The following is a 24,904-nucleotide window of genomic DNA, read 5'->3' as shown; positions in this document are numbered from 1 at the left end:
ATGAGTTCACTGTTTCACTGTAATTCTATCTTACTGCCTAGAGAATGGGCCTTTAAGGTTCACACAGGCCACTGTGAAGTTTCCTGAGCTGGGCCCACGCTATATTGAATTGAGTGGGCATTAGCCCAGCATCCCTGGGGATTCAGGCTTGCCTCCAAGCTCCGCCTACCTGTCCCACCTACAGAGAGCTGGGTCCTCTGAAGTGGCAGCTTCTTACCTCAGGGCTCACCTTCAGAGAGCAGTGCTCTCGTTAAGCCACATGGGTGCAGAAAGATAAAACATTTCTTGGCTCCCAGGCATTCAGAACTTCCTGAATTTAGTATAAATGGATTTATAGGACACATCCTATAGATTAGTGTAAAATAGATTTAAAGGACAAAATAAAGGCCTTTGAAGATAAAAAGATTATGGAACAAAAGGTTCAGCTGCAGAAACTTGTAAAAGGAGCAGCTGGGAGGAGCTGAGGGACCTTTCTGTGCTGAGGGCTGTCAGGACTTCCCACCAGCTTTCCTCAGGTGACAGACACAGCAGGCCCTTTCGGCCTTGGGTCGGCCTCTTTGACAGCTATGTACTTTTCCCCCGGGAACTACACACGGACACACAGAATTTTGTGAGACGCTTCAGGAGGGTTCCCTGAGTACCCTCTCCTTCCTCCAACACAGCCTGAATCTGTGTGCACTGCCAATGTAGAAAAGGAATGAATTTTATAGGAGTGAACTTCATGCACGTTATCAAGGTAGCGCTTTTTAGTCCAAACTTAGAGACACACAGAATGCTTTTGTTCTGAGCCAAATGCCACACCCCCAGCCCTAACAAACCAGCACAAGGGTTGCTCTGCTCTGTCAGTGCCCACCTTCAAGCCCACCTGAGACTATGGCCTTCTCAAGGGAAGAGCCAGGTGAAAATAACTAGACATGAAGCCCTTGATAAAGAAAATGGTTTATTTTAAAAAGCTCTAATGTTCTGCCCTGTGTGTAGCCCCTGTATGGAGTTACGGTTGAGAGTTAGTACGTGCACAGGGCTGAAGGCAGAGAAGGTGCAGGGTAAAAGCTGGGCTTCTGGCAGGTCAGCCCCACCTCACGTACTGTGCATTTTTAAGGAGATGGCAGGCAGCCTAGCTCCTGGTGGTAAGAAAACGTCCACTCCCCAAGATTCATGTTTTAACTTTACTCACGAGTTAAGCAGAAGCCATTTGCCTCTGTCATGATTTCCAAACCACAGAGTTTTAAGGGATGCTGGGGTAGCAGCAAATAGGGCTCGAGTCCTGTGTCGTCAAGCCCACACACGTCATTTAATAATCCAAATAATAAATGCCAACTCTTCTGCTCCAGGACTGGAGTCTGTCTCTAGGCTTTCCCATCACAATCCTGAATCTGGTGAACCCTCCTCCTTCCTCTAGGACGCGGGCGGTGAGCCTGCAGTCAGCGTCAGTGGGATGCCGGCAGCCACACGCTTCCTTCACATGTGAGCAGGAAGCCTGACTTAGAGACTTAGCTGCTCCCGCGTCAGCAAGGGTCAGCGGTGAGCACTCCGAGGGGGGGCACGGGGCCTCCTCCTGAGGCACAGTCCGGCCGGGCTCCAGGGTTCTGGTCAGACACCTGAGGCAGGGCCACTCCCCAGCCCTAGCTCTGGGCCAGCACAGTCCCCCGGTTTGTTTGCACCAGCTCACAAGCCCTTAGCTGGGGTTCTGGCATGTGAGGCTCAGCTAGAAATGGGTTGAACAGTGTTGCTAATTCTTCAGAGAAGTCCTGGAATAAGCAGAAAGAGGACAGACAAGGCTGACACATAATTCTGGATGGTACATCCTTTCTATAAAACTCAATCCCCAATATCTAGCCCTTGCTAACCAGTGAGTAGACAACCTTATTTTTTCCCAACGGCCTTCTACACTGAAATGGACAGGACACCTTTTCCCATTAGTCCTCTGGGGATGCTCCAGTTCCAGCAGGGAGAGGGGAATCTGACAGGAGGCGCAGAATCATCTAGTGAGTACTTACCACCAACAGATTTCATCCTGAAAACCCTAGGAGGTATACACTATTCTGCCCTAGATCACGATAACATTCAGTACCAGCTGAGATTCAAATCTAGGTTATTCTGATTTAAAAAACCCATACTCACCTTGCCACGCTGCTTTCCAACTACCTGCCTTCCATCTTCCTTCCTCCGCTGGCACCCTCTTTCATACAGTAGCTACTCAAATGTGAAAAAGGCACTCCAGAACAGCCACACCATTTCAGGGTGGTCCTGAAGATACCTGATAAAGTCCACTGAGCTTTGGGAAGATCCTAAGAATGCCTGGGCCCCACCGCTGGCCCCATTTCAGGAGAAAAGGGACAGATGGATGAAGAGATGAGGACTCCTTACCTTTGGCCACTGGGCATCATGGAGGCTGCCCAGGCAGGCCTCTATCTCTGTCCGTCCCATCAGCCCTTTCTCTACCAGCTCCCGGAGCAAGAACAGCAGCAGGTCCCACTGCAACACACATGGAGAGCGTCAGCGGGGTAGGTTGACACAGCGACCCTGACTGATCCAAAGGACAGAGCTGCTGAGGAGGAGGAGATCTGCAGCCCATGTGAGCGTATTAGAGGAAATGAACACAGCGCCAGAAAAGGTGGAGTAAAGGAAACACACACACACAGCAACTGGGGTGAGGGTGGGGGGCGTCAGAACAGGAGTGCAGGGGGCTAAAGAGCCCACCTGCCCTCCTCCACCGCTCTAGCTCACCTCCCTCGGCCGAGTGTCTGCCAGAAGCCCCAGGTTTCTTGGGCTCAGCAGCAGCTGCAGTGGAACCGGCACCTGAAAGTCATCCTTCCACAGGGAAAGCAGCATGTGCAGGAGCCTGCGAGCCTGTCCTCTCTCCAGCCGGTGCTGCACCGGGGGCCCGAGGACAGGGATCTGGTCTGCCACTTTGGGCAAAGAAAAAAGTCAAGCTTTGAGAAATGGAGGTAGGGTCACCTAGCTGGCCCCTGGGAGGTAGAAGAGAACAAAGCTCCATGTTTCTAATCTAGCTTGTACCAAAATCTGAGATCTGGGGGATGTGACAGAAGGGTGATGTAATGACAGAGAGCCATACCAAGGAGGGATGCTAACTCCACCGAGCACTTTGCCAGATGCTGCTCTGCAGGCGGGCACAGGAACTGTAGAGAAGAGGCTGGACGTTAGCACTATCCTTACAGCAGCAGACTTGAGCTGATGCAGCTCTGGTGACTAGCACTGGACAAGGACACAGGTACAGCGTCGTGTTAGGTCTCACCTGGCGGCACCGCAGTGTCTGGCCCAGCTGGCCCAGGAGCTGCTCCAGATGCTCCGGAGAGACTCCCTCCTCAGGGTCCCGGGGCCCCACAGCCAGAGCGAGCACATCCTGGAGAGAGCAGGGGTGGAAGCAGAGCGAGACTTCATACCTGGCTGGGACTGAGGAGGCCACCGAGAAGCCAGTGGAAAGAGGCAGAAGGAAAAGGAAGACAGGGTCCCCGGATGAAGCGGCCGGGCCAAGGTGCCTTAGACCTGGGACTCGGGCAGGACCGCACAGCTGGGAGAAGAAGCCAACCAAGTGGACAGCAACAGAGGGAACAGATGGAGCAGGTCAGCTGAGGGACAACATGCTGCCTTGAGAGCTCAAGAGATGTCACTCGTCTTGGGACAAAGCCACACCCATCCACTTCCCAGAGAGCCTTATCCTGAAAGCATTTAAGAGAACTGTCTGGCTAGGTGTTATATTTTCTATCCCCTATGCTTCTCTGCTCATCTTCTTGGGAGAGTCCGGCTTCAGTACAGAAAACCACTTAGCCTTTTCTTCTCCCCACTATATACTCTCCATTTTTGTCATTCCTTCTTAGTCCCTAGTCCTAATCTTTGGCTCCACCAAACAGTAAATAGTTGAGGGTTTGCAGGCCTTAACATCTCTGCTGCTGTAGCACAAAAACAGCCCTAGACAATTCATCAGTGAACAAGTGTGGCTGTGTTCCAATAAAACTTGATTTATAGAAAGCAGCAACAGGCTGGATTTGGTCCATGGGCTGTTTGCTGAGCCCTACTCTATCTAGACGGTATCTAAATTTTTACAATCAAGAGCAATGGTAGTTTATTCTTACTGCCTACAACTAAATAAGCATCACATCCCACATATGAGAACATTTCTGAAATCTTGTGCCAACACAGGTGACTGCCCCCTTTGAGGCTTTCCTACTACAGCAGACATCCGCTCCCCCAGACCCCATCACCTCCCATGCAAGCAGTATGCAGTCCATCGGAAACTTTCATATCTGTTCTTTTCCCTTTTTGGGTGATTCAGGTACCGGAAGTTAGTGAAAAGCAATTAGGAAAACCGTTCAGTTCAGCTGTGCCCTACCTAATCCCGTTCAGTAACGAAGGACACCGAACTAGCTGCACAACACAGAAAGCGGCTACACAAAACACTGCAGCTGACGTGAGGAAGGAGGGAGACCAGGAAAAGAGCGGGGAGAAGGGAGAGGAGAGGGGCGCAGGGAGGAGGGGAGCTGTGTACTTTGATCTCGGAGATGAGGTGGGAGGGGAGGGGAGCGTGGTGCTCACAGGCTCGGGAGCAGCCCCTCCGCTCCCCCCGGGCAGCTGGTTCAGGACCCTGGGCTCGAAGTGTGCGACTCACTGCCGCCTTCACCTCCCTCCTGATCAGTGCTGCAGGTCAAAGGGAGAACAGAAGAGGGGTCACCACACCAACCCATGCCCATCACTGTTTCCAACTGGTTTATGTTCCTTCTCCCCTAGAGGCCTCCCACTTTCTGCCAGTCCACTTTTGAAGAACTTGGTCAGCCACTCCCCTGTCCTGGACCTTACCTGTGATGTTGGCTGACAACCAGGCACAGGCCTTCTCTGTCGCAAGCCCCACAGCAATGTTCTCTGCGCTGCTTAGAACCTGTGACCCAAAAGAACTGCAGCGTCAGGGACCAGGGGAGGCTCAGGGATGAGAATGAACAACAGCTCAGGTGTCCCCAAGGCCGGGACCAACCCTCGGACCCATCCACCACCTTCATGCACATGTGACCTGCAGTGCAACTCTCCCACCACCAAACAGCAGCCCGCGGGCTCCAGGCCTCCTCCCTACTTACAGCTGTCGGGGTCTCCTCGGGAAGCAGTGCCCGTACTGCCCCAGGGCTCTTCTTCTGACAGAACCTGAAAGGAGACAGAGTCTGTGATGGCTAGACGTTTTGGCCTGGCTCACAGAAAGAAAGGCCAAGTGCACCAATCAGCTGAGCCAGGAGGGCTCTGCCTTGGGGAGAGGTGGGCAGGGGGTTAAGAGAAGCACTGTCAGCCCTGGGCCCACCCCTGATCCCTGACGCTGGGAGGAATGGGACACCCAACCCCCCATTCTTCCAACTCAACTTTAGACTTTGGGTCCTAAAGCCTAAGATATGTACCTACATAAGAAGTGAAAGAAAAAGGGGGTTTCAGAGAGGACGTGGAATAAAAAGAGATGAGTTTGTGAAAAAGAAAAAGTCAGGAAAATAAAAGCGGAGAGTGGGGATGAGGGTCTGGCGTCTCTTACTCCCGCCCCCGGGTCAGTGCCTGGGCCCCGTGGGGGCACAGCTGGGAACACAAGATCTCCAACAGCTGGGCTGGATCACCCCCTTCCTGTCCCTGCGTCACCAGCTGCTCCTGAAGAAGCGACTCAGCCTGGCGTACCAGATCTGCCACCAGTGTGGCCCTGCAGCGGGGACAGAAAAGCTTGAAGGTGGTTGAGGGAACTGAATCAGTAAGGGGCTGCAAATGCAAGGAAATCTGGTCAGAACTAACCTCAAATAATGTTAGCAGTTTTAGCCTCCCCACCATATCCTTCCCCTCAAGCTAACTTTCCTCAGATTGGCAATACAATGTTAAGAGTTGAGGGGGTAAATGGTAAGGGAATGAGCCTGGCACCTTCCACATCTGCCTTCCCAACCCCTTCAACCCTTACTTGATGTGTTTGACACAGTTAGAGCCGATTCTTTCAGCCACAAATTCCACAGTCCTGCGCAGGGAAGGTGGCTGGTTGTGGAAAAAGGCTTGGGCCAGCTGTGCCTGTGGGGAGGAGGCAATGGCGCATGAAGAGTTTCCTCTCTCTTCCCCCCGGATGTCCCCTGCCTCTGCCCTGCCCTTACCTGCAGCCCCTGGGTGGTCCGGGGAGGCTGGGCTCCAAGACCCGTGGTGGTGGTGGGAGTGATCTTCCTCACAAAGCCTCCACTCCGCCCACTGCTGCCTGACACCCACGAAGCGAGCAGTTTTCGGAGCTCTCCTGCAACAGGGAACCCCAACTGCTTAGTTCCAGAACCACCCCTACCCTCCCAGGCATCTTGGGACTTTAAGTATTTGTGGAGTAAAGAGGCTGAGGCACCTGGGGAACGCCTAAGAAGAGAACAACATATTAAGGTGTTAGGCCCAAGGGATGCCTTTTAGGTGCTCATGAAGGGACAGGCCAGGGACTGAGGACCCTGGGTGCCTCACCAATATAGGGGCAGCAGGTGTAGAGTAGGTGCTGGTCCACCACAGGCATGCCATCCTGGGGGAGAGAACAGGCCAGAGTTAGGCAGGCAGGCTTCTCTTCCTCCCCAGTGTGCCAGAAATGGGACAGTTGGGGAAGAGTTACAGAAGAGTTCAGTCTCTAGGAACTCCCAGACTGCCTGCCTCCTTTATTCCTGCCACTCCCACAGCTTTGGCCAGACCCCAACACTTACCAACCCGTGCTCTGAAGTTACTGTATCCACCTCAAAAGTATCCAACTGACCCTCTTCCAGAAAGAACAGATCCTCAGGGACTGTGGGAATCTGACAAAAGATCAGAGCAGTGCAAACTCCAGTCAGTGCTTCAGAGATTCAACACACAGACCTTGTGGTTCCAGGGTTTGGCCACCAGATACAAAGCAACCTTGCTCTGAAACCATGGTAATTCCCATACCCCCTCTAAACCTTCATCTTCTGGCCGTGACCTTGTTCAGACTCAGACATTCTCCTACTCCCCGACTCCACCCACAGTAGATGCCTCCCTTCCCCAATCTGGATCTTTCTCCACTTGACCAACCTGGAAAAGCCAGCCCAGAACAGCAAGCAGCAGCAACTTGTTAAGGAAACACATCTCCCCCTCGCTTTCCTTTGACAAGACCAAGCTCCTAAACAGTACATTTGTATAAGAAACAGAACGGAATAAAAAAAAGCTATCACTGGGAAGGTAATTCTCAAAAGCAGATCAAAAGGGGATGGCTGTCATACAGGTGACCAGGATCTCCCCACCGCCCCTCACCAGATCTGTACTCCCTCTGAGCTCAGCCACAGGAGGAATAAAAAACAGCTAATAAAAGTGCAAAACAGTGCCCACTTTCTGCCTCTCCCCTGAGGGTAGGTTATGGCTATGGTACCGCACAGGAAGCACAGGGCCGCTCAACCCTCTTCACTGACAGCAGCTTCAGCAGTGTTCTCCCATGCCCTTGGCTTAAGCCTCACCCTTTCTGGACTCACCGATGTAGGTGGAGCAGGAGAGTGAAGATGCTGCGGTAATAGTCCAGCAGTGGCACAATGTGGTCAGCGAGGGAGAGGAACTCGACCAGCCAGGGCACCGTGAGCACGGCTCGGCGGGCCCGTAGCCCCTGCTGCAACAGCGCCCGCACATCCAGGGCCGGGGGCACCTGGTGGGGCAGGGTTGGGTCAGGGGGTGGGGGACTGGAGGTGGGGGACGCCCTCCATCTCCAGGGCTCGGCGGCCCCTCCCGGCCCTCCTTACCAGAGCCCCCATTCACCTGGCTCCTCAGGGCCAGAATGGAGTCCTGGAGCTCACGGGTGGGGGGTGGCTCAGGCCCCCGGTATGGCAGGAAAGCCACAAAGCCCAGGAATTTAGCCAGAAGCCTCAGGCTGAGCAGCACCATGGCAAACTGCCTCCGTTCACCCTGTAGGGATCAGGGAAGCAAGATGTCCTAAGCAAAGGGCTTCAAGAGCAATTCTGAATCTGTTACCCAGTTCTTGAAAAGAGCCCTTCCCTCCTAGGTCAGAACCCTGTTCTCTCCCTCATTCTGCTTTCTAACCTGCCAGTCCACATCTGACTCCCCATCTTCGTCACTGGGCTCAGGCTGTGGCAGGGCAAGGCTGTTGAGCTCCCGGATCTTTAAACTCAGACTGTCCATGAGATGCTGATTAAACTGGAAGCTAGGAAGTGAAGAAAAAAAAAAAAAAAAAAAAAGACACTGGCAGAGGCATAGACAGAATCGGAATAGAGAGAAAGTTCATGCAGAAAGCAAGGCACAGTGGGGCAGAGAGGGAAGGAGGCTGAGGTTACCAGTGTGGGTCAAAGAACAGGAAAGGAAATGGAGGCAGGAACTGTGAGCTAGAGGAGCCTGGACATCACCGGTCCCACTCTGTTACATTCCAGGCAGAAGAGAGAGAACTGTTGCCCTTCTGGAAAGACAACCCCCTCCTGGCCTCAGCCCTATTCCCTGCACTTTGCAGGGGACCCTTACCTGCTGGCGCTCAGGATGAAGTCCCTGAAGAATCCCTGACAGCCCGGGAAGGTGGGGGGCGGACAGGGCCCCCCGCTGCTCTGAGGGGCCACAAGCCTCTCCTGTAGGCGCCGCAACCGCCCCAGTTTGTCAGCTCCAAGCATACTTAACACATCCGGAGCTTCACCCAAGACCGTGCCTCCGGTGCCACTGGGACTCTGACACATCTGCGCGGCAGGAAGAGGAGAAAAAAAAAACAGTAAGTTTTTCTGGAAAGAAGGACTGAACAAAATAGGGTGGAAGTAATGAACATTTCTGGAATGCCAGCCCTGTATCAGGTGCCACAGGTTTGTTTTTCAAGGTTGGGATCACGCTGTTTTATAGGTAAAGAGACTAACCTCACAAGGTTAGATGTTTGCCTCGGTCACTAGGGCCAGGATTTAAAATCGGGCCTGAGTCCTATGACAGGGCTCGCTCTACTATGGCACAGACCAAGGACAAGGGAGTAGTGAGGGCCTAAGGCTGGCAGGGTACGCTGGGTGTGTGAGGAGGCTAGGGAGGCCGTGGGTGCAGGGCACGTGATGGAGGGCTCTGGCTCCCCTCTAGCTGTCTGCATCTCAGACACCCCCCAAGGAGAACTCCTGTTCAAACTCCAGCCCAGGACCTGCATGTCTGTCCGCTCCATCCCACCATTACCTGGCTGCCTTTAATACCTACTGCCTCCTGTAGATTCATCTCTCCTCCTGGGGCTCTTACCTGGAGAAGTTGTTTCTGGAAAAGCCGAACGAAATGGCTGTGGCTGCAGGCTGCAGAGAGCTGACCCATCATGGCTCTGAGGCATAAGAGGCAGGAACAGAATGTGACGGAAGGAAGAAGGGGGCAGAAATCTGAGAGAACAAGCCAATCCTTGGGCCTTTCAGTCCTTACCCAGGGGCGTGAGCAGACCTCAGCTAGAGTTGGCCAGTGCAAAGATGTGGGAATAGGTAAGGGACACTCTCCTTAGCACCAAGATCCCTCAAGGCTACAGACACACTGAACCCACCAAGAGATAATACCATCCCTAATCTTCAGTCTACACTGGGCTCTAGTGAGTGTCATGACTCATGTGGAAGGTAGATCACTGGACAGGATATTCTTTCTGCATCTAGCTATGCAAAGTTATTGGAGCTGCTGAACTAGACAATGAAGAAAATGTTGGAAAGGGTCTAACCAGTGACTTGGGCCAAAACTCAAGCAACCTGGAAAACGGGCTTGGTATTCATCCAAGCATTCACACTCATATAACAAGTCTGAGTCATTCTGAGTGCAAGGAGCTGGCAATACAAATCCCTCTGAGTGGAGGCAGAGTTGCCAATAACTAGAGATTAAGGAGGACACAGAAGGTAGGAGCTATGGGCTATAAGTGGAGGAAGAGCCCTCCTCCAATCAACTACCAGAGCACCACTAAGGTGACCAGTGTGGGAGCACCTACCTGATCCTGCTGCCCAAGCCCTTCTCAAAATCCCAGCCAGGCTCCTCATGCCGATCTTCCCACTCTCGAAGCACCTCAAAAAACACATCCCTGACAGACACAAGAACGCCTGATCAACTGAGGCACAGCTGATCTCACTCCCAAGAGTGCTTTCTCTAGCTCCGAACCATCGAGGACAGGACTATCCACAGCCCCATTCCTTATCCTCTCCAAAGTTCTCTACATGCCAACAACATTGAAGACCCAGCAGCAGCACACAACATGCTTCACATACTTCTGTACACAGGAAAAGCTGAGCTGGTTCTCTCTTGTTTGAGGACCCTGTGACTAACGTCATATACCTGTGAGAAGGCTGCTGAGGTCAGAGGTTCAAGTCCATGGGCAGGAAAACGGAATGAAGGTGTGTAGCCATTATGATACTTGGCAGAAAGGGTGCAGTGGTGCTAAACTACCACCTATTAGTGCCAAACTCCTAGTTTCTAGGAAAACAACATAGGCTGCCTATCCCAGAGAAATGCTGCCCCACTCCCTCCTGAAAGTTCCCTTTTCTTGTCACCTTTGTTTTTTAAAAGTATGAAAGGCTCGGTCACTGGAGAAGTTGGCACGATTGTCAGTTTCTGGCTGAAAGGAGACAGCTTGAGCAGACGGTGGCATCGCCAGAGAGACCTAAAATATGGCAGGGACATTAGGGACTGAAACTCTCACAGATCATGCTCAGAAAACCTCATCGCTGTATTCCTGCCCGGAGTTAGCCCGGTGTGTGCTGGGCTGCCTAAATTATGAGGCTGGGAAGGGTCAGGTGGAGGCTAGGAGGGGTCCCTACCTTGGCAACACTGCCCTCATAGGCAGCTCGGAGGCGGCCTTGCAGAGCTGGTGAAAAGCACAGCAGCCGCTCATTCTCAGCCAACAGTTTTAAGGTCCCTTTGTCCAAGTAGGAAAGAACCCTGCAGGGACAAAAGCACATATGACTGGGAATGGGACATGGACTGCAAACAGGAAGCTCACATCTGCATGCCACAGAGAACATTATCTGGAACATGGAGCAGGCATGTAAGGCAAAGTCATGGGCCAAGGATTTAAGATGATGGAGGCAAGGGGGAAGAAACGAAACCTTATGGAGCAGGGAAACATTAGACATAAACCCAAAGATCAGATGCCAAGACCACAGACAGCAATTTGATTGTTATAGGAGTTAAATTCATAGCTTTGACCAATAACTACAGGCTCCATGTAGGAAAACGCCCAAGGTTATTGCACCTGTGTTAAGCACAAGCATTTTACCTCAAGTGGCCAGAGACCCAAGCGAACATTGGGAATAAGGCTCAAATGCCAAAGCTGGGGAAACTCACTGAAACTGATGCTCCAAAACCTGTACTGCAAAGAAGACACAATCATGGACACTCTGGAACAGAGGGCTTTCCAGGGAATCTAGAAGGATAGTACCAAGCTGTCAGTTAAGAACTGTTCCATCTCCAGACCTCATTTCCCAAAAAGAGGCTCACTCACTGACCTAGTGCTCCCGGAATTGGTTCAAGGTCACTCTCCTTCGTGGCCACCATCCTCCGAGCAGTAAGGAGTTGAAGGACGAAGAAAAGCTCCAAGAAGAGGTTTGGTACCAGGTTCTCTGGATATAAAAGGAAGCCCCAGGGTGTCAGGCATCATTTGGAACCAAGGCTCAGTTCTGCTTGCCTTATCATTTCTCCTACACCAAAATTCCGCAGGCATCTCCACTCAAGCGCCCTTTGCTCTCAACTACCTGCGATGCATGAAGAGTAGATGAGGGCTATCAGCTCTAGGCGCTGGCGGGAAGACACTCTGGCAGGGTCAGCGGGCTCGGCTGTGAGGTTACCTGTCCGGCTGGGGAGGGGAGACCCCGATTCTGAGGTGGGACAGGCGGGAGTAGGTGACTGCTGCAGCTGCTTAGAGCTAAGGGGACAGAGAGATGTCATGAGCGGTTCCCCTGGCTTCCCCTCCACAGCCATACTCAGGTTTCTCCAGGGCAGACATCCACAGCCCAGGAAACAGACCCAGGGCTGCTCCCAGGGGCAAACCAATCTCAAGGGAAAAGGCCTGCAGATCCCCCACTGGGAGGAAGCTGACAACCCAGGGAGTGGCAAGGTCATACCGCTCCTTCCTGAGCATCTCCCGTTCCTCTTGCAGACTTCTGCACCCTGGGGGAAGGCCATGGCCCCAAGGGCTAGTGTCCGGGACTGAGGGTTGGGAACTGGGGACACAGTTGATTGGGGGTGAGGTGAAGCAGGTCTTGGGCTTGGACAGTGACCGCTCTTCGCTCACCGGAGTTGGATTGATCCTGCGCGAAGGCTTCGTCCTGCTGAGTAGCCACAGGTTTTTCTCAAATTCGTTATCTTCAAACACCTCCCCCTCCACCACAACAGCGGGGGGGGGGGGGGGGACTTCGCAAAAGGCCCCTCACCACTGTGGTTAACTCACCCCCAACCCTCGGGGCATTCCCACGCTCAACTGCGGAGCGCCCAGCCCTGATTTACTGATTCCCCTAACACAGCCTTCGTGCCACCCCAATCGTGGATGGGGCCTGATTCTCACCCTGCAGGGCCGGGGGGAACCGAGCCTACGGGAGGGAACTCCTCCAGGTTGCTGAGGTTTGGCGGATCAGAGCGCGCGAGGCTGGGGCTGCCGGGGCTGCCAGATCCCCTGGGCCTCCGGCCCCCGGCCCAAGGCGAACTCTCTCCGCTGACCCCCTCCTCCAGGCCCCCGGGGCCGCGGCCTCCCCGCTCGCGACCCGGCCCCGGGCCCCGCCTCCTGCCCCCGCGGCGGGCCGAAGGGGCCTCGGCGGCGGCGGTGCTGGAAGGCTCCGTCGGAGGGAAGAGCTGGCTGCGCGCCCCGCGGCCGCCCCGCGGCGGGCCCCCGGGCCTCCCAGGCAGAGCTGCCGAGGAGCCCGGGGCCTTGGCGGGGGTTGGGGGGCCCTGCGGGAGGACGCGGCTGCTCTGCTCCCTCAGGAAGTTCAGCAGGAATGGCACGAATTCCTTCCGCAGTGGCCGGAGGGAGCTCAGCGCGGCCGCCTCCCCGGGGTCATCCTGAGGGAGAAGCGGGAGAGGGGCGAGAGGGTCAGCTGCCAGCCCCGCGCCACGAGCAGCCCGGACCGCAGGGCGCGCTGAGGCGGGCGGCCCCGGCAGCGGCCCCTAGTTGGAGCGCATTCGGCCCGGGCTGACAGCCAGGCACCCAAGAGAAAAGGGACCGGAGGGGTGGTATCTCACGCGGAAAGCAGACTCGGGCCAGGCCTGGGGGCGTGTCGGCGCTGTTACCTCCGAACTCTGGGCGCTGCGCGCGATCCACCTCACCGCGGCTGCGACCGACACCTCCTCTCGCAGCAGCGACTCCAAAACGGCCGCCATCCCGGTCGGGGCACTTGAACGCGATTGCGCAGGCGCCGACGCGCCACGGGCGGCCTGGGAGGGGCGGGGCCGGCGCGGAGAAGCGACCGTTGGGCCGCGGGGCGGAGGGGCGGGGCTGGGGGTGGGGCCGGGGCTTCCCCAGGTTGAGGTTCGGCTAAGGCCTTCGGTCAAGGCCGCGGCTGGCTCAGCGGCTCCCGGCAGCCAACAGTTGGCCCGCAAAGTGAGGCCGCACCGCGATGGGTGAGGTCCGGTCCCGGCTGCCCTGGCCCGAGGGGCGACCTGCGGGGACCCAGGGACACGACAGGGGAGACCGAGGGGCCGGGAGAGCGGCTGGACGATAAAGGTGAACAATTCCCCGAGAGAGACACCTGCCTTATCTTCTATGATAAGCACACTCTTTTCTTTCTGGAGTTTAAGTTTTCTAGATACAACAGTCACCACCCTAACGAAGTTAGGATAAAATTAGCCTAACCTCATTTGACCTTGTCTTTCTCAAAAGTTTTCAGTCCCCCGGCCCGTGCGACGCCCGCTGTCACCATCAACTGCTCGGCCATTTAAGGCTGTAAGACACGATGATTCTTGCATGGAGGCTTTTTATAATCCTCAGCCCACAAATCTTAAAGTTCCTCAGGCCACGCTGCACACAAAAGCGCTCGTCTGTACCTTTACCTTACACCAGGTTATATTATTTGGACTACTCTGCAGTTGAAATGTTAAGAGGCACATTCAGATTAGTTTATGGCAGCTTGAGTTATTTCTTAATTTCTTTTAGAAACACGAGAGAGGCAGCTCTTTGGATGTTGCTACTCACTGAGAAAATCAAGAAAGGGAAACCAGGCAGAGAGCTAGACAGTTGGCAAGAACACTCCAGGCTGAACCACACCAGGCGGGGTGGAGCAGTGCCCATACAGGTGCCTCCTGAGAGTTCCTCTGGTTCAAAGGAAGGCCGCAGATGGAAAGGAGAGGGTGGTAGGGAGCAGGAATCACTCTAGTGATACAAAGGGCGTTTCCTGCAGAAAAGGAGAAAGTACCTCCAGCCAGAGGATGAAGGAGTGAAAAGGAGATCTTAATACACACAGTTTTGTTACTTCGCCTTCAGTTTTATTACATGGGAAACCATCTCCTCATATCCCAGAACTCTCGTTTTTATCTGCAGGGATACTGAACACCTAGCTTCTATTCAGTCCAGGACTTCTTTTTCTAGGTCACCTCTGGATGTGGTACTGCATTGATAGTAACACCTTCTGTTCCCTGTTGATCTTGTAACCTCTGGTGCATTCAATAACTTTATTAAATCAGAAAAATATTATTTCCTGCTTTTGAAAGCAAACCATCACACAAACAGAACTAGAGTTTGCATGCGGAATGAATATTTTATTACTAGATTATAAAAATAAAATACAAAATAATTTTAAAACAGAACTTAAAACACTGTACAAAGCTTTAATATGATACAAATGGGAAAATTAAATAAATAATTACACTTTTATGTACAGATGGCCTATACAAAAGCACTCCGTGTTTCTGCCAATACTCTTATGTCCTTGGTTGCCTGAGCAAAAATGCATAAAGAGGCTGCTTGGAAGGAAAAGGTCAATACAATACCTCTGGAGGTATTTCAAAGAGCAACTTCTCATCACTCTGATTTCACGAAGAGGAGGAGAAAGGGAGAAAACTGTGGGATTATTAAAGTCTTCTATTCTACCTTACTGGTCTTGCTTGACAAGAAAATTCTTCTAGTTTGTGGTTCAATCTGATATAACAGTTGCCAAGAGTTCATAATTTTCAAGAATTAAATCTAGTCAAAACTAGATGTTTCCCCCTCCCTCTTTTTTTCCCCAAACTGTTAAACTTGTAAACAAATGGCCCAATGAAATCGACACTGGCAATTTTAGGGAATGGAGTCAGGAGGGGGACCAAGAACTGTGCAGGAGGGAGGAGTGCATGGACTCCACGTGGGTTCTCTGATCTGTTCTCTTCTTTGTTCAATTCACTCAATCCAATTTCAGAGCTGCAGGTGGCACAGTGTTGTGATCTTCCTAGCTATTTCTGAATGCTTTTTACCTTAGTGAACTAACTTACCTATCTTGTGAGTCATTTAAAAAGAAAATCGTTTTGAAAAGTCCTACGGGCTTTCCTTTCCTGGGAAAGATGGCAAGAATTTTACTCCCTAAAATAAATCACATTCAAGCTCTAGTAGCCTTGTTTATCTCTTATGGGTGAGTGAAGAATACCCAGACTCCAAATATGGTGAAGTGCTATGAATGAATTTTGAAGGATTTAAAAATGTGTATTATAAGGTGGGGAGAAAGTATCATATGGCAAGGACAGTCTATATTAAAACCTTGGGTTTACTCAATGTTTTTAGCTGGGTGAGTGAACATTTTTGTACACAATATGAAACGGTATTAAACTACTGAAAAGAGGTAAAATTCCTATCTATCATTAGTGTGTAAAATGATGTCATTGGCAAATTCTATAGTCACATGGGCTCAAAGATTTGCCTATGGAATCCTATTCTGTAGGTCAAGGAACCCAGAACCACTGGCCCAGAGTATCTAAGAGACATGTCAGCATCACCAGTGATACATACTATGCCCATACTGTCACTGCCAATTGAAGAGGCAGGCTCTGTGAAAGTTTCACAGGGTAATGAAGGAAAAGGCTTCACTTGTTTTACATGTCTCCTTAAAACCAAAGATCCAGCAAAGCGTAAGAAGTATTCAAATTATTACTAAATGTTACTTGTTGGCTATTCCCTTTTTTGAAGATTGTGTATAATAACCACAAAGTGATCTTGATCTTGTCACACATTTCCATTTTCTGATCCAAATTTGCTCAAGGGGAATAATTAAACATCAAACTTACATTGTAAAAGTCAGAGCAGATAATCACAACTCAATTAGGCAATGTAGTGATGGGCCAGGACGCTAATGTCATCATTTCATGTCCAGCCAGGGATTTCTCAGGGACTGAGGTGTGCAGCATCCAAATTCTCCTTTAAATTAATAGGGATCCTTGTCCCTTGTCCTGGAGTCACTTAGAAACTACAGGAATTCCCATATACCTCCTGCAGTTCTCCGTTGCACTACTGGCAGCAGATTCTGCAGGCTCCCACGACTATCTGGGTTCACTTTCTCCTAATTCCAAAGGGATAGCCAAACTATTGAGAAATCTAATGGTGCGACATTTCCACATTCCTCCCACATCCTCGAGGTGTACACCAGAGTTCTATCGGATGAGGACAGGGAAGCAGGATGTCCTAAAAAGCACCTGGCATTTTCTGTGCACCACATCCTCCCATACAGTCTGAGGACTGCAGCTGCTGCATGTTCCCTTCTGTAAGTTAAGGTCTAAATCTGCACCTCTGGATTCAGAACTTGGGTAAATATTGACATATGACGACTACCACTGTGGTTACGTGCCTGAATCCTGTAATACTTTTTGTGTTAAAACATAGATGAGCAGCTCTTCTGCAAATAAACTGTACAGACCCAAACTCAAGAAAGTTAAACAATGCCACTGTCATCAACCATTCTATCTCCTCAGTGATACAGGTGCCAAAATATGTCTCCGTTTAGGCAACGTCCCAAAACATCTGTGGTAAATGCACATAAACAGAAATGGGCAGAATATAAAAGAGTGAATGCAAACAAGTTAATTCCAAAATACATGAACACAAGAGAAGAAATGGTTCGCTAACATATGACATGTTTGGATAGATCTAAGGGAATGAAAAAAGTTTTAAAATGTAAAAAAACTTTGATCTCCCAAGACTAAATCTAGACTTATCTACAAATAAATATATTTTCAAATAGCCTGAATAAGATGCATTTTTTTCCCTAAGTCACTAAGTTCTGAATTCCCAATCCTGTTTCTCCTTTCACCAATTCCTAATGTTAGATTCAGAATGTAGTTCCTAGAACAAAGAACCCTCTGGGGGAAAAGCATCTGTTTTTAATTCAAAACTATGGGGTATAGAAAAACTAATTATAGTTTTAACTATCTGCGTGTGGGTTTATCAAACATGCACCAATGTACACTTTTTCCTTGTAGACTGAATGCAACCATAGAAATATTTGCATAAAAATCTGTAGCCTGGAAGGAATCTCTGATGATGACCAAAGAACTTCAAGTTCCCCTAGTGGCTGGGAGCTGAAAAGAAAGAGATACTGCACAACTAGTCCACTGAATCAGGAAGCAGCTAAAATTTGCTTAGTATTTTAAAGCAAATAATACAAAGTGGATAATGACAACAGTGGTATCAATGACCATTTTGCTACTTATTTAGAACTGGACTGACTTGGCAACTTTTACAAAAAACATTCCCTTCACAACATGCAACTTAAGAAACAGTAAATATGATGGTGCCCTTGGTCAGCAAGGCCAGCTTGCATACCAAGTTGGGAATAAGGGCACCTGCCTGAGACTTACCATTCAAAGATGTTTACATGCTGTGCTTTAAGCTTACGCCTGATATGATCCAATTTTCCTTTGTTCACTATAAAGTTAAGTACCTTTATGCTGCGCAAAAGATTCTCAGGTGAAACTTTAATATTTCAAACAGTCTGTACACCCTGGAGATTTGGCAGCATAATGTAAGAAGAATGCTACCTACAGGGAATGAGCTAGTGCTAATCCATTTTCTGCTCCACACATAATTCCAGAGACTAGACATGACGGTGTAAGGGCAAGTGTGACTAGGGTTTGCCATTTTGTTGTGAGAAGAGAAACCAGGAGGCACTTGATTTTCAAAAGAGAATTTTAACTTTTGCCCCATACTATGTTTAGTATAGTTTGGCTGGACTTTTAATTAATGGCCATGTTCCTTAGGTAGAATAACCAAACTGATTTAAAATTGCTTGGTTGATCTGTGTTTGTCACTGAGATCTGAAATATGCCAACACTAAAAAAACAAAACAAAACAAAACAAAAAAAAAACAAAAAACACCAAAATAAATAAAAAAGAAGGAACTAAAACAACAACAAATAACCAACCCATTCTCCATACCATAACCTTAAAATAAAACAAAAACAAGAATCCTTGGGCCAAAAATGCTTTGCTCAGGGCTGCCAACTTCTCTTTTTAGCCTGAGACCTCTAACATTTCTAAAAGCACAAACTATGCTTTTAAAAACCATGAAGTAAATCGCTGTATCAGCTAGTCCTTTTAGGTGGACCTATTGATACTTAAGCAATAACTAGTCTGTTTTCTTTTGAAAGTATCAGAGCAGAACATCTTTGGTTAACTCTTTCCTCTACATGCAAAATAAAATATTCTTATACGCTGAGGCTATTTCTCTCTGGATCTGGAGTTCGTCAGGGCCATTTAGAAAAGGGGGCAACACAGTAGAAAAGCTGGGAGAAAATTAAGAAACCATAGAGAGAAAACATCCAATCACCATGTTGCCATCACTGTCTGTTTTGACCGCTAGAAGAGAAACACCAGTTAAAAACAACACACACCATAACTGCAGCCTCATCAGCTTTCCCAATGACTGGCACATTTCAGATGACAGGGGTCAGGATTTAAAGCTGGCTACCCTTAGCACAATTTAATACAACAGAAAAAAGATAATTCCTTAATTGTAGATAATTAAGGAATTGTAGATAATTCCTTACTCCACTCCCCCACCACCCAAAAAAATTGTGAGATGAAAAGAGGAATGAAGAATGGCAATTTTAAGACATTAAAAAAAATCAATTTATGTCAGACCCATGATTATCATTCCAGTTTATCCCCTTTAACCATAAGGACAGAATTATGTGATTAACATGACAAATGTTTGAACGAGTATTACAAGCATGTCCCGGTAATTTTTTCCCCTATTAAAATCTTTTAAAAGTGAAAATTAAATAACCTATCTTGGCTTGAAGGCTGCCAACCCTTGCATTATTACACAAAGAAGGCAAGAAGAACCTGAAATGTCCCATGCCAAGAACATATTTTCAGAAAATGAAGACAGGCAAGGCCCAAGTGTACGCGAGGCACACAATAGAAAGGAATTTCACCATCTGTGATCTTGAAATTACAAATGGAGAATGAGAAAGAATGAGTTTATATAAGCATATGGTTCTCTATATATTTATAAATATTTATATCATTTACCATGAAGACATGCAAGTAGTGTTATAGCAACTATTATACAATATAATACAGAAGGACTGGTCTTCCAATATTACAGTTGCTTTAGTTAAACAGCAAATATGTCTTATCTATTGCATTCCTCTGTAGTGCTTGAAACCGGAGAGAAATTAAGATTCCACACTATGCTACATTTCTTACGGGAGATCGTATAGGACTCAACAGTGCTTTGAGTTTCGTTTTGTTTTTTGTTTTTTGTTTTTTAAAAAAAGCTCAACACAGATAAAGAGAACGAGAGAAGTTCAGTGCAGCTTCAGGGCAGCTTTGATGCAGCATTAGAATGTATTCACTTAGTGAGGAAATACACTTCTTTCTTTCTTTTTTTTTCTTTTTTTTTTTTTTTTTTTTCCAATTCAACCATGTTAAGCTTTGGCAGCAAACACAAGGTCAAAGAGAAAGCACAGATGTTTGCTAGAAGGCAAATTTCAACAGCAAGCAGACCAATTTACCTGACCTCAATAAGGTCTTTACAACACAAAACACCTACAGAGTAGAAAAGAGCCCATTTGAAAAATCTAGCATAATTTACTTTTGCCTGATTCCTGTTACTAGAAGAGTGAAATCAGAATATGCTCCTCCTCACAGCTTTATAAATTGAGGTTACAAGGAAATCAGGTCCAAAAGCCCAAATATTCAAACTAAAGCACAAGAGAAGCAGGTAATAAAACATTAAAAGATAAATACTGAGCCTAAATTTATTTCCCCAGATACTTGTTCCTTATTGGCTAAATGTATAAAATACAAAGTTTGAGGATTATAAGCCTCAACAATGTACCTAATTTCTCTCTGTTTTTCTTTCTAAATATCTAAAAGCATAAAGTCACACTCCACAGCAGTGTATTTCCCTGGTATCATCTTGGAGGTTGATATTGGAAATAGCTGGTATCCAGAAGACCTAAGAAAGTAAGGTCTACTCTGGTCGGTCTTCCTTCCATAAGGAGGAAACAGAGGGGAAGAGGGTTCTTTTGTCTTGAATGGTATTAGCCTCACTCTGTTCCTCTCTCCCTAAAGCACTGAAGCCTGGAAAGTAGCTCTATTTAGACTTCTTCCTTTACCTAAGTTTCAGTAGTTCTTTTTCACAATAAAAATATACTAAGAACTGCCGCTCCACAGAAAAATATTAGGGGGCTAAAAAAAATAACTGGATTTGAAGTTTTCATCATGTGCTGCTGAAAGCATATTAGAATGTATCGTTAAAATTAGAGAGACTGCATCAGGTGAGATACACTAACTTTAAAAACTGTGAAATCCAGGGAGGGTAGTAGGCATGAGGCAAAGTAAAGATGTGAACTCTCAATACACTAGATAAATACACAAGCCATGTGTGTATGAGCACTGGGTCTCCAGCAAACAGACTTGTTATATATCCTAATATTAGAGCAATTCTGACTCTCCCACGTTGGGAAGTTTGAATAAAAATATTAAAACAAGAAGTTTCACTTTTGCTATATAATCTTTGAGCAATGCCTTAAAAACAAACATACCAGGCCAAACCCCTTAAAATTCCATTCCATCTCCTTCCTTTAACTCCTTTGTTTCAAAGGCAGCTAAAAAATAAGAGTTCATTTAATCTCCCCCTTGGATTTTGCTGGATTGCCCCTTCCTATGCAAAGGCATGGATTCCTGATCTGCTTGCTGCCTGCCTTAGGTAATTCCTTATCATATATTTATGTCTTCTTATAAATAATTTATGTTACTTTCTTTTGTAAGAGAAGATCAACACTGATTTTTTAAATAGACAGTACAAGGACACACATGCATCAGGTTTAGGAGGAAGACCTCACACCTTTCCCAGAGATGCAGCCCAGCTCCTATCTGCTGAGTTTAGTGGCTGACTTACTCTTCCCTGGGGGGGCTTTAGTGCCGGCCGAGTGGTGGTGGAGGCTGCTGGATCCTTTCAGGCCATTCTTGCTGGGTTTGCAATGCTCCTGTTGGCAGGACCTCCTGGAGGAGGAGGATCCTGAGTGGCTGGGAGGTGACTTGCTTCTCCCCAGATGTGGGGATGAACTCCTCTGGTCATGGTGGGGCCGTCCAGCCCTCGATGGTGAGGAACTAGATGTGCGAGGCAAGGAAGAGCTTCGAGGAGAGGCACTGGGACTTCTGCGAGGGACAACTGGACTCTTGGGTGGTGTTTTTGGATTGTGAGGGGATCCTGGACTCTTGCACTGAGTAGTGCTCCGGGGTTTCTGAGTTCCATTTTGAAGAATTTGGGCCAGGCGGGAGAAAAGGTCTGAGTCGGAATTGCTACTCCCTAGGACTTTGTATCTGCGGAGCCTTAAAGGAACAGAGAAGAATTCTTTTCATTTTAATTCATTTCAAGTGAGTCCAGAAAGTCACAATGTCCCAAATGATAATGTATCTGATGTGAGTCAAGTCAGCAAACACAGGAAACAGAGTTACTCTTTCACACACCAGTTGTATGACCCTAGACAAATTATTTAACCTCTCCTAGTTTTTTTCAAAAGTATAGTTGACATACAATGTTATATTAATTCCAGGTATAAAGCACAATGATTTCACAATTCTATACATTATACAATGCTCACCATGATAAGTTCTGTCACTGTCACTATGCAAAGTTATTACAATATCATTGACTAAATTTCCTTTGCTGTACTCCCCCCTTCACCTACTTTACCCATCTCTCCCACCCCACTCCCCTCTGACAACCACCAATTGTTCTCTGTATTTATGAGTGTCTGTTTGTTTGTTTGCTTGTTCATTTTGGGTTTTCTTAGATTTCACATATTAGTGAAATCAGATGGTATCTGTCTTTCTCTGAATCACTTCCTTTGGCATAATACCCTCTAAGTCCATCTATGCTGTAAATGCCAATCCATGGTCTTTCTTTTCTATGGCTAAGCAATATCCTATTACACACACATACACACACACTCTATATCTTTATCAATTCATCCACCAATGACACTTGGGCTGTCTGCATATCTTATAAACACAGGGGTGCATTATATCTTTTCGAATTAGTGTTTTGTTTGCTTTGGGTAAATAGCAGTGGCATTACTGGATCATATGGTAGTTCCATTTTTCATTTTTTGAGGAAATCCCATACTGTTTTCCATAGCTGCTCCATAAATCCCATCCTCAGCAGCAGTTCACGTAACCTCTCCTAGCTTTTAATAGGAATGCTATCTACCTCCCAGGATTACTGAGCAGCTGAGAACAGTGGCCCAAGTATTTAGTTGGATGTCTGCCATTCAGAAGCACTTAAATGTTGTTAGTCCCTTTCCTCCTAAGGCAGGTTTGCTCTTCAACTTGAAACATCTCTAGCATGTTAGTAAGTGAGAGAGAGAGAGTAAACCATTTTGTTTAAGGCTCCCATGACAGAAATGTGGCATGTGCATATGCAAACATTAAGCCCCACAATGTAAGTCTTCAACATGAACTATATTCACCAACAGCAGGAAATACAGATAAAAGTATTTTTCAACCTCATTTAATACTTTCCAAAAGGAAAAGAGTAGTCACTGGTTTCTTGGGGCCTCAGTTTCTGCCCTTGACAACAGTCTGAGATTCAGCAGAGCTGGGTTTGGGGGCTGACTGCCCTGTCTTACTGGCAATGGACCTGGGCCTTAGAATTCTAAATCTAGAGAATATTCATATTAATAGCAGTATCTTCTCTGCCCTAAATGTCTTTCTGTCTTGGGCTAAAAATCCATTCAGTTAAAAAAGAATTTAAACCGCAAACTGCAGACATGCCACTCCTTATAGAAGGAAGTGGGAGAATTTCCAAGGTTGTATGATCACTGGCAGGATGCAGGGACATAAACAGCCACCATCAATCACCATCATGTGTCAGCAACAAGTTACTCAATTTTCTCTCCTCCTCCTTTTCCACCATCTACTTATTCAGACATGATGAAACTCACTCTGGTTAAGCCTACCCTCACGGATCTTATGGTAAAACTTGAAGAAGGGAATAAAATACGTCTTCTGTGCCAGGACCTAAGTGGGAAAGTTGCATTTCTGAACTCCCAGATGAAGTCCAGACTGGTCAGCTCTGTAGTATCTGGCACAATGCCACATGCTTGGCTTGGTTACCAAGTGCTACATTTGAGGGACATGTAAAGTGCTAAATAATAAATGATAATCAAGATTTGTTTGTTGCAGTCCAAAGCATCTCAAGCCACAGACACATTATCTCTATTAAGTACAGAAGAAAAGCAGAAGGAAGAGGGGATGTGTGGCTACTGTTCATTGAATCACCTTTAAAATGTCTCAAATGACTGCAGTTTACACATCACCATTCTCCCCATGGAACTGTAGTCCCACTGGCACTGAAAATCCAGTGTTTAGTTACCCTTGAACATGAAACCTTAGGGCAAGTCTAAACTTACCATTACCTTGGGGGAACAAGTTCTGCTGGGTAATGATACAGACAGAACCTCACTTTAATACACTTCAGAATCCATATAACAGGTGGAGACCTACTACTGTGCTACCTATAACAGGCTCTAGTTTTCAGGTAAATGTATTCTGATTTTCACCTTGTTTTAGGTAAAAGGTCATCCTTTTTCTCTTTCTTCTCCAAGGGTTTAGACCCTTCTAGTCTGTGAAAGTGAGTAATGGCTCCAAGGAAAGCATTCTTAACTGGTTCATCACCTCCCAATATTTCCCCCCTCCCTTAAAACAGAATCACTCTTGGGGTGCCCGCATGGCTCAGTCAGTTAATAAGCATCCGACTCTTGATTTCGGCTCAGGTCATGATCTCAGGGTTCATGGGTCCGAACCCCTTGTCAGGTTCCACACTGATAGTGCGGAGCCTGTTTGGGATTCTCTCTCTCTCCTTCTCTCTCTGCCTCTCTCCGGCTTACACACACATGCAAGCCCATACATGCTCTCTCTCTCTCAAACTAAATAAACTTAAAAAAAAATTATATATATATACACACACATATATATATATATATATATACACATATAAATAAAATCACTCTGTGGTCAATTATACATAAGAATACTTCAATAAACAAGTATACCATACAGTAAATATTGAAGTAATACTTTTGTAAGGCCGTATGTATCAGGCCTAGGAAAACTGCCCACAGGGTTTTTGCAGTTGCTTAATTCATTATAATCAGATAAACAACATTGTTACCATGACCCGTTCATCAAATTATGGACACAGGAGGTGCCTGGGTGGCTTACTTGGTTGAGCGTCCGATTTTTGATTTTTTCTCAGATCATGATAACAGGGCCATCGGATTGAGCCCCACACTGGGCTCTATGCTGAGCATGGAGCCTGCTTAAGATCTCTCTCTCTCCCTCTGCCCTTTTCCCCTGCTTGCACACATTATCTCTCACTCTCTCTCTCTCTAAAATAAAATTAAAAAAATTATGGACACAGTCTTTTTCACTAGAGTTTGACATCATAATGACATCTGTTATAATGGAGTATCTAGTTAAAATGGACTAGAAGACAAGTAACCTTTGTTGCATGCTAATTAAACCCAGCACAAA

At 47.7% G+C, this 24,904-nt stretch overlaps 2 protein-coding genes across 7 annotated transcripts in view; both read right to left on the bottom strand.

Moving 5' to 3' along the window:
- Window positions 1-927: 927 nt before the first annotated feature.
- On the bottom strand, window positions 928-13,314 carry CDAN1 (codanin 1). 4 transcript variants are annotated; one of them, XM_043554117.1, is made up of 28 exons: window positions 13,192-13,314; window positions 12,473-12,963; window positions 12,033-12,239; window positions 11,664-11,833; window positions 11,418-11,531; window positions 11,257-11,335; window positions 10,731-10,851; window positions 10,464-10,573; window positions 9,908-9,997; window positions 9,193-9,268; window positions 8,458-8,663; window positions 8,026-8,146; window positions 7,744-7,890; window positions 7,467-7,633; window positions 7,033-7,120; window positions 6,690-6,779; window positions 6,460-6,514; window positions 6,117-6,250; window positions 5,933-6,036; window positions 5,525-5,683; window positions 5,088-5,151; window positions 4,816-4,894; window positions 4,508-4,656; window positions 3,257-3,364; window positions 3,077-3,140; window positions 2,728-2,909; window positions 2,368-2,475; window positions 928-1,748 (listed from the first exon to the last, which is right to left on the bottom strand). In XM_043554117.1, exons 1-28 carry the CDS (start codon window positions 13,279-13,281, stop codon window positions 1,623-1,625), a joined length of 3,699 nt encoding a protein of 1,232 aa, XP_043410052.1. In that variant the 5' UTR covers window positions 13,282-13,314; the 3' UTR covers window positions 928-1,622. The 4 variants fall into 4 exon arrangements, with proteins under 4 accessions (XP_043410052.1, XP_043410053.1, XP_043410054.1 ...); XM_043554118.1 differs by having other exon boundaries at window positions 12,033-12,236; XM_043554119.1 differs by lacking the exon at window positions 5,525-5,683.
- Window positions 13,315-14,634: 1,320 nt separating this feature from the next.
- The window catches only part of TTBK2 (tau tubulin kinase 2), a 169,629-nt gene continuing 159,359 nt past the window's right edge, over window positions 14,635-24,904 (bottom strand). For all 3 annotated transcript variants that reach the window (XM_043554114.1, XM_043554115.1, XM_043554116.1), the window contains one exon: window positions 14,635-21,700. In XM_043554114.1, the coding sequence (XP_043410049.1) occupies window positions 21,238-21,700 (463 nt within the window). In that variant the 3' untranslated portion in view covers window positions 14,635-21,237. The remainder of the gene's footprint in view (window positions 21,701-24,904) is intronic.

Source organism: Prionailurus bengalensis, chromosome B3 (genome assembly GCF_016509475.1).
Source record: "Prionailurus bengalensis isolate Pbe53 chromosome B3, Fcat_Pben_1.1_paternal_pri, whole genome shotgun sequence".
Taxonomy (NCBI): Eukaryota; Metazoa; Chordata; class Mammalia; order Carnivora; family Felidae; genus Prionailurus; species Prionailurus bengalensis.
The sequence above is the reverse complement of the archived record's forward strand: the minus strand, read 5'-3'. Positions and strand labels throughout refer to the sequence as shown.

Excerpts from the sequence above, each read along its gene's own strand:
- CDAN1 (XM_043554117.1), bottom strand. The coding sequence starts at position 13,281 with ATGGCGGCCGTTTTGGAGTCGCTGCTGCGAGAGGAGGTGTCGGTCGCA. Across the intron at positions 3,141-3,256 it reads AGACACTGCGGTGCCGCCAG|TTCCTGTGCCCGCCTGCAGA; the intron begins GTGAGACCTAAC and ends TCTTCTCTACAG. Across the intron at positions 2,476-2,727 it reads CAGACACTCGGCCGAGGGAG|TGGGACCTGCTGCTGTTCTT; the intron begins GTGAGCTAGAGC and ends TGTGTGTTGCAG.